Genomic DNA, 15,246 nt, shown 5'->3' with positions numbered 1-15,246 from the left:
GTATTTTTAAACGTGGCCTTTTTAAAAAAAAATCTTACATTGTACATGTCATGGGGTCTAAACGACTTAATATGAACTGTCTTACAGGTGTTAGTTTTTTATTATAAGCGTCTCACAAAATTACCTCTCAGACAGACTTTTTGTTTAAGAGTTAAAAGCTTTTTTTAAAGCCTGAAACAGCCGTCACATCGCTCTCTTCCAAGCCACCAGACTCCATTGACAAAAACAGCAATTTAACTTAACAGAAAACAGGAGTTGCATGTTTACTTCCCCCTTGTTTGGTTACTTTCTTTCCACTACTGTGTCACTTTGGTGTTTAAAATGGTATGTTAGGATCCTCCACTTTCTTCCGCTTGTCCGGGTTCGGGTCGCGGATAAGCGCAATCTCATTCTTTCGGTCACAACCCAAATTCATGATCATAGGTTAGGGTTGGAACCATAGCCTGTATAAAAAGATGGACGACATGACAGCTCCCTAAAAGTGAAGCCAAACCCTCTCTAGCGCCCCCTGCTGACTGGCTGCAGTATAGGTCATAAAGCCCGCCTCCTCCATGTTAACAGATGGGACATGAGTCAAACTATAAAATCAAAATACACACCAAATACATTTTTCTCAAACATGGTTTCTGTCATTATAGTTAGTTCTTATCATGCTGATTTATGTCCAAGTGTTCATTTTTCTAACAAGTTTACTTTTAATTAGTTATTTGATGCTGCAAAAAGGATGATTGACAGCTCTGTCGACCAATACGGCTCCTGCAGCCGATCTGTTGTGGATTAGCAGAGTAGAGGAGGAACGGCGAGAGGAGACGTAACTAACACTTACACTACAGTCATTGAAGTTTATATATCTGTGAACGTTAACCTCAGACCAACACAAAGAAGCTGTTCTGCTGTTAAAGCTATAGTAGGTAACATTATTAAAACTAACTTTTTGTCATATTTGCTCAAACTGTCACTTTAAACATGCAGTAGTACATGAGAGAGATAATCTGTGAAAAAAGTTATGTTCCTCTGGCTCCTCCTACTGCTCCTAATGACATATGTAAGAATCCAACGCTCCCGAAACACAACTCACACACTGCGCACGGGACCTGCATGGATAAAAAAGTTAGACAGTTCTGCTCGACAGGTAATTACCCCCGCTTCATTTCTGCTGTATTTGTTTTAAAAAAATGACTCCACATGGCTAAGATGTCTGCGGATACTGTGACGCTGTGTTACGTTGGTGTTGCAGTCGGGCTAACGTTAGCTTGTTTCCGCTGCTGCTGCTGTTCAGCGTTGTTTCATGTCGGTGTGGCTGAAGATATCTTTGTGAAGTGCCCAGGCAGTGTGACCGTTTCAGACTTTCTCCTGATAGTTCTGTGTGCCTGTGCTCTCACGGCTAAATGTTCACAACATCAGTGTGTTACTGCTTTGTTGGCTGTGTTGTTTTTTCCACAGTCTCTGTTAGAAAACTAAGTGCTCGTGGTTTTCCCAAATAGAATTAGCTGTAGATTACCGCTCACAGCAAAAACACTGATTTCCGCTGGTTTGATGTGCTTCAATAGTGTTGGTGGTGTAATACAACGGCTGCGGTTGTTGTCATTTCACGATTTTACCGGCGTGTCCACCATTGTATTTTTGGCTTCTTCAGTTGCCGTGGTTACTAGCCTGCGCGCGCATGACAGCCTGTTCTGCAGGGAGGGCTTTGGAGGCAGGACTGAGCACCACGGAGAGAGAGGGGGAGGGACCTGGAGGTTGTGATCTTTCAAATTTTAAAGCGAAGTCCGCTCTCTTCTCCATCTTACCTACTGCAGCTTTAAATACGCGATCTTTGCTGTTAGTTTTCCGTTAGTAAAGTGTGTTTTAGCGGAAGCAGCTACGGCGGCTCCACCCACCGATCTCTACTGCGCAGACTTTGGCTCCAAATGACGTCACCAGCACAAGATGGCAGCGCCTATCACGGGGACTATTTTGGCTTCAATTTTGTACAATGAGAGCAGATGGAGATCGTAGACGTAGATCGACTGGTAAATTGAGAGTTTCACGTTATGGGTCAGCTCCTTCTTCACTACGACTGTCCGGTACAATGCCCACAATACTGCAGACACTGCACCAACCCGTCCGTCAATCTCACAATCCATTTTACCCTCGTGAACAAGACCCCGAGATACTTGAACTCCCTCACTTGGGGCAGTACCTCTCTTTCCACCCGAAGGGAGCAATCCACCGTTTCCGGCAGAGAACCATGGCCTCAGACTTGGAGGAACACAATATTCCTTTAACACTCCCATGATCTGTGAGATTAAAATGCCAATTTGTCAACGGCCTCTGGTGGCTTTTTTTTTTACTGAACATTGGAAGAGTATTTGTGGTTTAGAAAAAACATTCCATCATTTAACAAAAAAGTCTCTGCTGAGTCTAAATTTGCCTCCAAGAAGTACTTTTTCCCATTACTGGAGCAATTCCCTTTTTGTACCTAGAACCCCTAATACGTAAAAATTGGGCCCAGGTTTAAAAATACAGGCATTCCCCTTTAAGTGCAGTGTTAAACTCTTTGGGAAAACTAACGTACTGAATATGAAACTACCTCTCAAAGGGAGTTAGGCCTCAGAGTAAAAGGCTGACAGTGGAGTATGAATGGTAGAGGTTGGTTAGGCACAGAGTTATTGCAGCATTTTGTTGTATGTCATTTCCCTCAGTATTTTTGTAATCTCCCTTTGTCTGAATTAAAGTCAGAAAACGTTCTCTGTGGATCCGTCACAGCATCCCAAACCCTTTGGCGTAAGTGATGGCCTTGAGGAGCCTCTCTCTCAGTTTCTCCTTGGAGGAGTATTCTGGGAGGAGCAGTGCGTTAAAGCAGGTGTGAGAGGTCGGCAGCCTGAAAGGAAGCAAAGAAAGAAAGTAAGAACCGTGCTGTGCCTGGCACCGGAAATGAGACAAATGACGACTGAGACAAAGTTATCACGTGGGTTTGAGCATCAACAGAATATTTTGAGCCTTTACTTTTTTCAGCTGGCACAAGAACACAATAAAGAAGTAACACCTCTCTTTGCTCTGTATGCAAAATGGATGATTTACAATTTGCATACAGAGCAAAGAGAAGCACTGAGGATGCAACAGTTACATTTTTTAATCAAGTTTAAAAACACTTCCACACCATCATCTCATGTGCGCATACTTTTTGCTGATTTCTCCTCTGCCTTTAACACTGTTGAGGCAGATTTATTAGCTGTGAAGCTCGACAGTATGTCAGTCAACCACACCTTCATAGGATGGATACATAACTCTCTCATTGAGAGGCAACAGTTTGGCAACATTCATGGACGACAGTCATCAGCACTCAGACTGGGGTACCACAGGGTTGTGTCCTCTCACCCTTGTTGTTCACATTGTATACCAGCAACTGTATTAGGGCCCGATCAGACAGAATGCGTTTTAGCAGCTGGGGGCTTTTTTGTCTTTGTTTTCAATTAGACACTTTTTGCTCGCTGCTTTTGCGTTGCTGAGCGCCTCGCGTTCCTCCGCTCTTTGTGGCTCGTGTTTTTGGGGAAACGCTCTGAGTGCCTCGAGTTGAAAAAACTTGAACTCAAAGCAAAAAAGCGACCGACGTCATTGACCTTTTTTCTCATTGTCCAAATGGATGAATGTAGAGGCGTGCCTTCTGTCAGTTTACAATATAACGGTTAGGTTAATGACAGCTAATGATTCTGTGGTTCCCGTAACAACAGCAGAAAAAAAAGGCGCAGCAAGCGGCTCTGTTTTTAACCGTAGGCTTCAACAAAAAAGGGTGCGCCTGCAAAATGCGCTCTGTCCGATCAGGCCCTTAGTCATCAGGATAACTGCATTAATTAAATTTGGAGATGATGTCGCTCTGATAGCTCTTTTAAAAGACAATGAGACCAATTACAGAGCTCAGGTAACCAACTTTTACAACTGTTGTCTAAATAACTCTTGATAACTTGATTTTAAACACAAAGAAAAGCAAAGAAATGATTTCAGAAGAGATTCTTCTCTGGCCCCTGTAATAATGAGTAACACAAAGTGTGCAGGAGTATGGACAGGGTTGTTAAAAAAGGTAACAAAATAACTGGGACATGACAGAGACACATTGAATCTAGCTCACAAGATCATAGCAGACCCACAGCACCCCCTGTGGTCTGAATGTGAACTTTAAACTTTAGGACACAGGTACGCACAAAGAGGCATCACATCCTTTGTCCCTCACGGCATTGAGCTCCTTAACGAGCTCTGATAACACAGCTCCACTTGGCTCTCAGCACTTTACTGAAATCGGCACTTGGTGTCCCTCACAGATAACAATGCAATGCTTAATGATTTAATTACCTATTTATTATGATTTTATTTCATGTTAATTATGTGCTGTCCTGTAAGGTTGTTGATGTCTTTTGTCACTTGTGTTTTTATGTTTCTATGCCGTTGGTGGAAGACAAATTCTCCCGGGGGCAACAAAGGTTTCATTCATTCAAACTGTCAGTTACTGGTGTATTTTTAGGAAGGATGGATCATTAAATACAGAAATAACACCCTCTCTAAAAAAAAAAAAGAGGCCAGGGTCAATGTTTAAATATAATCTTAAAAAAAACACTGACTGTTCCGTACCTGTCTGTGTCGGAGCCGTTCTTGGCGATGATCATTTTTAACTTTGCTAGCCCGCCGACTGGAGCTCTGTCTGTGCCAGTGGTAAACTGAAGAAACAACCTCTTCTGCTCCTCTCCGAACGAGTGGATCGTCTCCCAGAAATCTCTGTGTGCAGAAAATAAAAGACTACTTTAAACACCAACGATCTGCCTGTTAATTAATTTAGGTAACTTCAAATTACGGTGCACTGTGTAATTGGAGAATGGTCATTTAGACTTACTTGATAATTTGACTGTCTTTGCTATAACCTCCATCGTATTCTGTCGTCTTCTCAAGAGCTTCAAAGTCCAGTTTCTGTGAAATCCAAACAGATGGTCTGTGAGTCATGAAACTTAAGCTACAGTTTAGTAAATAAAACATGTAGATTAAGCTTTGTTTCCTCACCCTGCTGCCACAGATCAGCAGCTCCACTTCCTCAGGTCTGAACAGGTACTTCAGCGGGGACTCTTTTGTGACCATGAGGAAACCTTTCTTGAAAGCTTTGAACTGTACCTCCACGCTCTTGTTCAGAATGTACTCAGCATACAGGTCCACAAACTCCTGTGAATTATAGAAAAAAAAAACTGTTAATAATAAACATACAACAAAGCAGAAGCTCATTAGTCACTTTCTTTTATAAATGCAGTGAAAGCAAAGTGGATCTTTGAGCTTTGAGCTGCGACATTTTTAAGTGATGTTTTATACACTTCTTCTTAACAGCAGAAGGAGAACATACAGAAAAATCTGTCGAAGGAAATGGCAGTTGAATTGTGTAATTCCACCTCTGGTAGTGGTCCGTATAGAAGACGACCTTGATAATAAGGCGAACCCCTTCTCAAGCCCAATTATTGGCTAAAAAATACCTTCTTTTAAGAGCAAATATTGTTTTGATAAGGAAAACAATTTTATTTGAAAATGATAATACAAACACATTGAAAGAAGACAAGGTAGGTTGTTGTTTTAAACACCTTTTAAATAAAATCATGGTTGCACTATCTTTTAGCTTAAATTGTTAGATTTAAATTAAATAAAATGTGATCACGTGTAAATGAAGCACTATTTTTACTTAAATAGCATACAAATTCTGTTTCCGTTTTTTTAGTAACATGTTCACACACTCCTTCAATTTGTTGGAAGCAGTCACTTTGAGGACCACTGTTAGCTTCTGTTAGCTAAGACTGTTAGCATTTTAAAGGCGATCTTTTTGGGCTCGCTGTCTTCGGACATTAGACTCTGTAACACGTATTTCTTGGCTGCTTGACAGTTGTTAAACGGGACATATTTTAACCACGCAATCGATTTTCTATTATTCTAAAGTGTTTTTGAATCACATTGGTAAAGTTTGTTTCGTTAAAAAATTGTATACATATTTTTATTTAATCATTGTTCGGAGCCTCTCCTTCCTCCTGAAACCAACAAGCCGTTTTGCCATTCAAAGGTCAGACCTTAGCCACGATTGACTGACAGTATTTGGAGTGACCGCGTGGCCCCTCCCCCACATGTTCAATCCCATGTGGGGGAGCGGCCACACTGCACTGTCACTCCAAAGTTGAAAACATGGCTGCTCTAGGATCGGTTATTCGGCCTTATATATAGGAGCCAGAATCATCAGGAGGTATCGGAATGGTAAGCTGAAATCATGACAACGACTCGACTACAAGCAAGTGCAAGAAGGCAGCCTGAGGTGAATGATGGTGAATGACGATTGGTCGATTTCAGCAGAAGCAAGGTTCTATGTAAAAACCTGCAGCTGTTCTGAACGGCCCATTTCAGAGGCGACCTTTTTAAAAATGTCATTCTGGAGAAACACGGAATTATGCCGTATTCACTTTTTCAGTGTGAACAATAAACACACAAAACATGAAACCCATGAAAATATGAGAATATCCATTCAGAAGATGTGGCCCCTTTAAATGCTGCATTGATAACCATTATCTTAAAAGTGAAATCATTACTCCGCCTCAGTTGTCGGTTAACTTGGCCTTCTTTGGAGCCGCCTCCTTCTTTCATCCCCCTGGCTCTGTAGCAGTGAGTGACGGCTGGCCTCAGTCAAGAGGGGAACGCTCTCTTTACAGATAAGTAGCGCCATCTACTGTTGTGAACGTATGTTGACCTTTAAAATTCTAGACCTCGAATATGAGACGATCTCACTTTTTGAGATGTATTTCAAGGAATACGGCATTGCTGTGCTTTTGAACTGTACAATTCAATCCAAAGAGGAAGATGTGTCGGTCACAGAACCTAATAATGACGTAGCTAGACATCTTAAGATGGGTCAGTTACAGCCATTTCACAACTTTATTCATAAATGTAGTGAACAAAAGTTGGATTGTATATAAAATGTGACCTTTGTCTACTGCACCAGCTTTAAATCACTGTCCGTTCACCACCATGATACATACATGAACCTAATCATCCTTTACACAGGTGATTGTTAGGGTTAGGATGGTTCACCTGTCTATTCTCCTCCGTAACAGGGATCTGCTCTCCCTGCTCCTTTAAGTCGTGTAAGACTGGGTTTCCGAACAGGTCTGTGTGTGAGATCTGGAAGGTGAGCATCATGTCTTCCTTCACATTTCCGGTATATTCAAGCAAATTCTTCAGACTCTGGTAGAGAGCCTGCAAAGAGAGAAGAAGAAACGTCTGCTGTTAAAGAAATATAATATTAAAAGAATAAAGAACAGATTCTAACAATGGCTCACCTGGTCTAACATAAAAATATCTACATTTTTTAGGGGTTAGAGGTTATTTCTGTATGGAGAGTGAGTGCTGGATGTCTCCTGTCTTACAATGAACATATATAATACTGCACTATATTATCTTGGCCCTCCATCCATCCATTATCTATACTGCTTATCCTGCTCAGGGTCGCGCGGGGCAACCTTTCACGCTCACACCTACAGGCAATTTTAGAGTTACCAATGAACCTAAGGAGCATGTCTTTGGACTGTGGGTGGAAACCCACGCATGCACGGGGAGAACATGCAACCTCCACACAGAAAGGCCCCCATACATCCAAACTGGGATTCAAACTAGGAACCTTCTAGCTGTGAGGCTACAGTGCTAACCACTGCACCACCGTGCAGCTCCTTGGCCCTTTAATGTGGAGGAACATAGGGAGTTCAATATTTGAGGAAATATGCTTACTCGCTTTCTTGTCGGGAGTTACATGAGAAGCTCTGTCACTCTCAACTCTAGATATGAATCTATAGGTGACAGTTAGCTTAGCTTAGCTTAGCTTAGCCTAGCATACAGACTGGTAAGGAGGAAACATATAGCCTAGTTCTGTTGGAAAGCAACAGAATCTATCAAAAGCTTAATGCAAACAAAAATCAATGATTAAAAAAATCTAAAGTATTTGTGAGCATGGTCAGTGACTTCCTAGCGAAGCCTGCAGTGTCCCCCTGGATCGGTAGGCTAACTCAGCTAAGCTAACCATCTCCTGGCTTGAACTTCCTATTTTGTTTGCAGACATGAAAATGGTATTATAAAATCTTTCCTCTAATTTTGGCAAAAAAGCTAACAAGGTCCTCAAAATCTTAAACTTTGTATTTAGTCACATGCAGAAATAAGCTGAGCCTAAATGTTAAAATATGTTTAGCTCCTTTCCAGCAGCTCTGAAGTTTGCAGCACACCTTTCTTGTTTTTCCCGTAACACTACAACCCCACACAGCTCTTCAACATATCTAGAAATACAGAACCGATGCATTATCTTTCAGTGAATATTAACTTTGGAGAGAGTTACTGTACTGGATGTGAGTCTGACAGGTCCGAGTCCGTCCCCTTCTTGCCCATGAGCTTCCTGTAGACCACCATGGGGAAATGTACGTCCAGGATGCAGTTGTTGTAAATAGCCAGCCCCAGGACGAGTCCAACCAGAGTGTACTGCGCTTCATTCTCCAGTGAGGAGGAATTAAACCAAAACAGTTTTGTATCGTCGTCGTAGGTGAACATTCCTGCTCAGAAAGTTGAAGAGAGAGAGAGAGAAACACACGATACATTTAAATAATGATACCACTCTTATATCTGTATGAATGAATATGAAGCTAAAATCATTAGCTTAGCTCAAAGACTGGAAAAGGGGAAAATAGCTAGCTTGGCTGTCGAAAGGTAGAAAAAAATTGTACCTTTAAAGTCGAGGTGAAATGAAAAATGTTATTCTAATCCTTTTAGATCACATCCCCGGTAATATTGTGCATCTATTTGACAATATAGGCCAAAAAAAATTCAGAAAATCAATTTTTTCATATTCTTATATCAAAATCTGATCATTTTTTCTTCCTGAAAAAGAAATTATCACGTGTGCCTACTGAAGCTAGGCCCAACCAATTTCAACCAATCAATCTGCAACATTTAGCCGAAGAGCACCAAGAACGCTCGGTCAGTTAGCTAGCTACTGCGCTGTGGAGAACGTCTGTCTACGCCCACTTCTCAATGATCAAATTAAATCCCTCTAATGATATGTCCCGCCTGCACGTCCTGTTTCACTCGGAAATATGTCACGATACGGAAGCTAGAAACTCGCAAAATGCCGTTTCAGCTCGATTTTAAAGTTAAACTTCTCAGCGATATTTTGGCAAGAAAGCATCAAGTCTTTCCAAAATGTCATGCTATTCCACAAATATGGTAGAAAACAGGGTGAATGAGGAAGCATATGTAAACGTTCATGTCTCACCTATGTCGGGATTGAAGATTTCCTCCAAGACCAACTGAAAGAACTCCTTGGAAACACCTCCCTCGTCAACTCCTTGCTCTCCTTCAAACTCAACAACCAGCTGCTTCTTCAGTTCGGACGGGTTCTCCATGATCATCTCCAGCTGCAGTGCAGGTTGATTTGTTAATTTAGGGAGGAAAAAAATTATAAATCGCAAATTTAGCAACCAAAATAGTCCAATGTGACTATCAGCTGTCCTTATCAGCAGACCGATATATGGACTGACCGCTATATTGGACCACTGATACATTGGTCAGGCCCTGTTAATTTCAAGTCACATTTAAGGCTGTAACTTACTCTGACGAGGGCGTCGTCCATGATATGATCTCTGCGTACTTTGATCTTGAGAAACGGGTAAGGCTCCTGGTCGTGGACCAAGCTGTAGAGGGCCGTGAGGCGTCGCTGGCTGTACATCCTGATCCTGTTGTCGTAGTACAGCCCTTGGCTCCTGGTGATGACGCTGAGGATGAAGGGGCAGGTCTGGAAAGAAAACTTGGTTTCAGCGTCGACCTTGAAGAAGGTGAAATCCTTGTCCATCTCCACCACCTCGTTCAAAGACTCGTTAATAAAGTCCTCAAAAGGGATGAGAGGTGTTATGCTGTCTAATGTTCGGACACAGAGTTCTTTCTCCAGAGGATCCACCCGGGGACCCTTCTTGTAGAGCGGCTCCTCGCCGAGCAGCTCGTGCAGGGTGAGCTCATCGGAGTCTAAGTCTTCCTCGTCCTCCTCGTTGTGCTCCACGTCCACATCACCTCCCTGAATACTTGCGTAGAAGACAACTTTTAAACACTGGGTTGCAGCGACCACCGTCTCGTCATCATTTACCAGATTATCACCGTCATATTCATTGCTGACGACGGTGAACGTAATGACCTGCTGGAAGGTCTCCATCATACGCCGGATGTGCGGGAGTTCGTACGTGGACCAGAGCTTTGACAGCCTGGCGAGCGCAGCCACCGGTAGTTTACTCATTGCTTTGCAGAACTGCGGCAACGCCACCTCAAGGTACTCAGGGCTGTGGAGGTTACTGTTCTCCATCACTATGATGAAGATATTCAGGTAGTCTGGGTTTGTTTCGTACACGTCAAGGTATTCCAGGTCAAGTTCCATATTTGGAGTGAGGTAAATGATTGCGTTTACGAGAGCTGCCTCCACCTGGTCGATGTTTAAAAGTCTGTCATAGACTCTCCTCACAGCTTCGATATCGACTGTAACCTCAAGAGAGTCGAGCATTTCATTTGGACTCCCTTCTGGTAAAGCAGCTGCACCCATCGTCTCTGAGGTTTGCTCACTTTGGCTCTCCTTCTTGTCAACATCTGTGGGTTTCAAAGAGTTTTCAGTAGCGTTGGGTTCATCCTTCCTGAAGCTTTTCATCAGTGACTCTGCTTTGGAGAAAACTTTGCCGATGACGCGGACAAGAGCAGAGTAGTCCCCTTCCTCCTCGCAGGAACTCAGGAGCATACATACAGTGTGCTCTGTGAGGTAATGAACATCTGTAACAAAACAGCAAAACGAAAAATTAACAAACACTATAAAGTCAGTGTCCATGAGAGTCTGAGTCTGAGTTTTACTGTACCTGAGAAGTCCTCCTTGGTGGGACAGAGGTCCATATCACTCATCTTACACTCGTCGGTGTCGTTGGCACTGCAGTCTCTCTTGGAGGGGTGAGGATTGCAGAGTTTGGCATTAATCTTAAACAGCTCAAGCGCTTTGGCTGCTGCTGAATTGTTATCCAAAGGTTGAAAATCACCACATGACGCGCAAAACTCATTCGTGCAGGCGCCATTTCCACAGCCTTCAGTTAACTGCCGAAAGTAGCGCTCGATTAGATGCTTTGCAGCCGCTCTGTTCCTGCGTAAGACATTTAAACAGGACGTCAGACTGATGATTCAACTATGGTTAGAAAGACACAGAACAACAGAACTGAATACTGAACAAGCACTTCACATAAGATCAAGTTTTAAAAAGCTAAAGCTATGTTTCCACTGCAGGAACTCTCCCTAACGGCTAGGGACTTTATTTTACCCCCAAGAGGTCCTTACTCCAGAGGTAGTACTGTCCAAAAGTAGAGGTACTTTGAGGGTGGGTCTTACGTGCTGAACTGTTCTGATTGGTTAAGTATTAGCAGCTTTCCCCAAGTAGTTTTAACATCTGGATGAGTAGCCATACAAAGACTAAGTTTTTACAACGCTTTGAGGAAGCTGTAGCTAACAATTTCACCATTATATACTCAGGTCGGTATAAGAGGTGAGAGTGCATGGTACAAAGTTAAGAAAAGTTTTTTGCTGAGTAACAGCTGATGTGTTCATAAGTTATTAATAATTATGCAGCTGTGACCCCTACTGGGCTGGAGGAACCAATTAGTCCCTTAAAAAGAAGCTCCTGGTACTAAGAGTTCCTGGTGCTATTCCTGGAAATGCAACTTAAGACATAATGAAGCACATAGATGACAATTACCTAAAAAGAACATCAAAAGGTGCAACTCTCTAAACATAAATATTAGTTTATCTACTTGCATGTGTATTAGTTTAGCTTCTAGGTTAACCACCGGTAGTTAAGTGCAGGTCCAAATAGGGTGACTTACATTCGGCTGGATTCAGGTACCCTCCTGCAGGCCCAGTTTACAGTCCTCTGAAAGAAAAGTTCAGCAATAATGTCAATGTTTTCCCCCTTTGAATGAGCAAAGGTTAAAATTACCACACAAACAAATCTAGAGGACGAAGATGACTAATCTATATTTGACTTATTTCTAAAGAAGCACACAAGTCCTGAAACTTTAACTTTATTGTCAACATTTTGACTTTATTCCCAAAGTGCGAAAAAATGAAGTTCTTTGTCCACTGATTTTTTTTTCTTATACCTGAAACTAATGATGAAAGTTTGATTTTATTCTCCACTTAATTCTCAAGAGAAAAATGAAAAGAAATCCTCTAATGTATTTTTATTTTCTCCTTATTAGGGCCCGAGCACCGAAGCGGTGCGAGTACCTCTTGAAATTGAAGGAATTATTATTATTATTAGGGCCCGAGCACCGAAGCGGTGCGAGTACCTCTTGAAATTGAAGGAATTATTATTATTATTAGGGCCCGAGCACCGAAGCGGTGCGAGTACCTCTTGAAATTGAAGGAATTATTATTATTATTATTATTATTCTTTCTTTGTTTCTGGTGCCAAATGAATCGCATATTTGGCAGCTTTAACATGCCCCAAAACTCATCAAATTTGGACTGTGCATCAGGTCTGGTGAAAAATTTGATATTTTGTGGGTTTCGCAGATGACTGTTGCAAAATGGCTCCATAGCGCCCCCTAGAAATTTTCAAAAATGCCTCCCCATAGAGGTTACTTTCACCTAGGTGTATGAAATTTGGTAAGCATATTGAACAGCCCAAGACGCACTAAAAAGCCTCTTGCACCCATACCTCAAACCAAACAGGAAGTCAGCCATTTTGCTTTGAATTTCAAAATAAGACGTGTTTTGGGCGATTTCCAGGGGTCATACTTTAACGAACTCCTCCTAGGGACTTCCTCCCAGACTTTTCAAAGTCGCTCAGTTTATTGACAACACATTGAAGATTAAAAGTTATCAAAAGCTTGAGTTTTTGAGAATGGGCGTGGCCTTGGCTGGGGGTCAAAGTCTGATGTTTTTTGGGCAAAATGCCAAAAAATGAAAATCACTGTTACTCTCACATACAGTCTTCTATCCTCTTCATATTTCACATGTCAGACAAGAATCCCAGCCCCAACACAATTACATGAAAATATTTCCCATCAGGCCTAGCGCCCGCTACTGGAAACAGGAAGTGAAATATTTTACTCTACAAGCCCCTCCTCCAAGGTGGTAAAACATGTTAACCTCAAATTCATCTCAGGAAACGCTTAAGACCTTGATTAAGGTCTGTGACAAAACATGGTCAGGTTACAACAGAGGGCGTGACCCTGGCGGCGCGGCGAATATAACCTTCGCCATGATGCCTCGCCATGACATTTAGGCTGCGATAACTCGCCTGTACTTCATCCTGTCTGCACCAAATTTCACATACTTGATCAGAGTCCCGCCCTGAACAGATCTACACACTCCTTTCCTTACCAATCCTATAGCGCCACCCACTGGTGACAGCCTGTATCAACTCTCATATACATTGTCCAATCTCCACCAAATTTCACAGGTTTGATGAGGGTACTGCCCTGAACAGGTCTACATATTAATCTTTCACTCATAGTCATAGCGCCACCTACTGGGCAGAGCCTGTATCAACTCTCATATACATTGTCCAATCTCCACCAAATTTCACAGGTTTCATGAGGGTACTGCCCTGAACACATCTACATATTATTCTTTCGCTCATAGTCATAGCGCCACCTACTGGGCAGAGCCAGTACTAACTCTCACATAGATTGTCCGATCAGCTCCTAATTTCACATGCATGATAACAGTCTTGGCCTGCACAGGTCTACATAGGAATTTTGGGTGATGCTGACCAAGCCCCTACTGGTGGAGAGCCTGTGGCTACAGCACATCCTGTGCTTCATGCACACCCAGCTTCTGAGGTGCACCCCGTGTCTGCAGCACACCCCGCGGCAGCGACAAGCCCCAACGTGGCCACGGGTGCGAGGGCCCGTTCATCGCCGCTTGCGGCTTTAATTCTTCTTATTTTGGCTGTAATCTCGATGTTTCACCGATAATCTTATTCATTTTGAGTTTATTTTCTCCCCCCTCCTGTGAAGAACTTCCAGTTTGTGTTGATTTTGGCGCCCCCTGTGGACAAAGCCGTACCACTTATCTCTTTGCTAATTTTGTCCTGTTCATGCTTAAGTGGTGGTTTTTAACAAAAAAACACATCCTGCTTTCTTTAACAGTCATATGTATGACTTAGCTAAATTTTTGCTCTGGAAAATGTAAACAAAGGCAGTGTGCAGTGAATCGCTTCATCTGACACCTACCCCCCGCCAGCAGTTTCAGGTATTAAAAATAACTATATAGAAATAATTAATCTTGTCGCTGATGGTCTGGTTTGCTTTTGTAGGTTATATAGAGTCATCATTATTAATTTCAGTCTGTTTCATAACCAAATAAAAAAATCCTCACAGGAGCTTTAAATCATGTTCTTTGTCCTCTGATTGTTTTTCTTGTACCTGACACAAAGTTATACTTAGTTATATTTTATTCTCCACATTTCGACTTATTTTTAAAGGGAGAAAAATGAAAAGACTGTCATCTTGATATTTCAACAATATTCTCATTCATTTTTATTTTATTTTCTCCCCCTTAACTTTATTTTCAACATCATTTTAATCTTATTTTCGACATTAAACAACTTATGGACATCTCTGGTGATTTTATAATTATTTCTGTTTCTTCTTCTTCTTATCTCAATTTAAGTCTCGATATTTCAAATTTATTCTCATATAAATGTTAAAATATTTATTTCTTGAGATTTTCTTATGCCTGTCACACTATCTACTAATATCAAAATTTATTTTCGACATTTCGACTTTATTCCGGAAATGCCTCCTCTTCCTGACAGCTATAAGACAAAAAAGGCTTTAATGTGTTAATTATCAGAGTATCAACCTTTAGTGTATTAGTCAATGACCAGATTTCATCATCAACGTGTTTTGCAGAAACCTGACAGCTGACTATGACGAGCAGCTCTGCTTTGATTTTTATGGTGCTCTCCTGCTTTAACTCGCATAGCTAGCTTATTATCACATTTTTAAACATGCAAAAAAATTAACACAGCATTTAATTCAGTGTTATGTCTCGGACAGCTTCATATACTGACCTGTGATTTAACAGGGAAACAGTCCTGTCTGTGTGTCTGTCAGTGACAGTGCAAAAAAATCTCCTCAGTCAATCTGACAGCTGCAGCTTGAGCGACATTCAGTCTCTCCGGTCCGCTTCACTCCG

At 41.9% G+C, this 15,246-nt stretch overlaps 1 protein-coding gene across 1 annotated transcript; it reads right to left on the bottom strand.

The window, feature by feature from the left end:
* Positions 1–1,873: 1,873 nt before the first annotated feature.
* ube3a (ubiquitin protein ligase E3A) lies at positions 1,874–15,246 on the bottom strand. The gene is made up of 11 exons (XM_069679843.1): positions 15,122–15,246; positions 11,922–11,968; positions 10,914–11,188; positions 9,635–10,830; positions 9,299–9,440; positions 8,374–8,579; positions 7,078–7,242; positions 5,029–5,184; positions 4,865–4,938; positions 4,606–4,749; positions 1,874–2,863 (listed from the first exon to the last, which is right to left on the bottom strand). Coding segments are annotated over exons 2-11 (2,481 nt in total). The 5' UTR covers positions 11,924–11,968; positions 15,122–15,246; the 3' UTR covers positions 1,874–2,742.

The sequence above is a fragment of the Semicossyphus pulcher genome, unplaced genomic scaffold, assembly GCF_022749685.1.
Source record: "Semicossyphus pulcher isolate SPU_LCO1_2020_fin unplaced genomic scaffold, fSemPul1.0.p SCAF_4, whole genome shotgun sequence".
NCBI lineage: Eukaryota > Metazoa > Chordata > Actinopteri > Labriformes > Labridae > Semicossyphus > Semicossyphus pulcher.
This window is presented reverse-complemented; position numbering and strand designations above follow the sequence as displayed.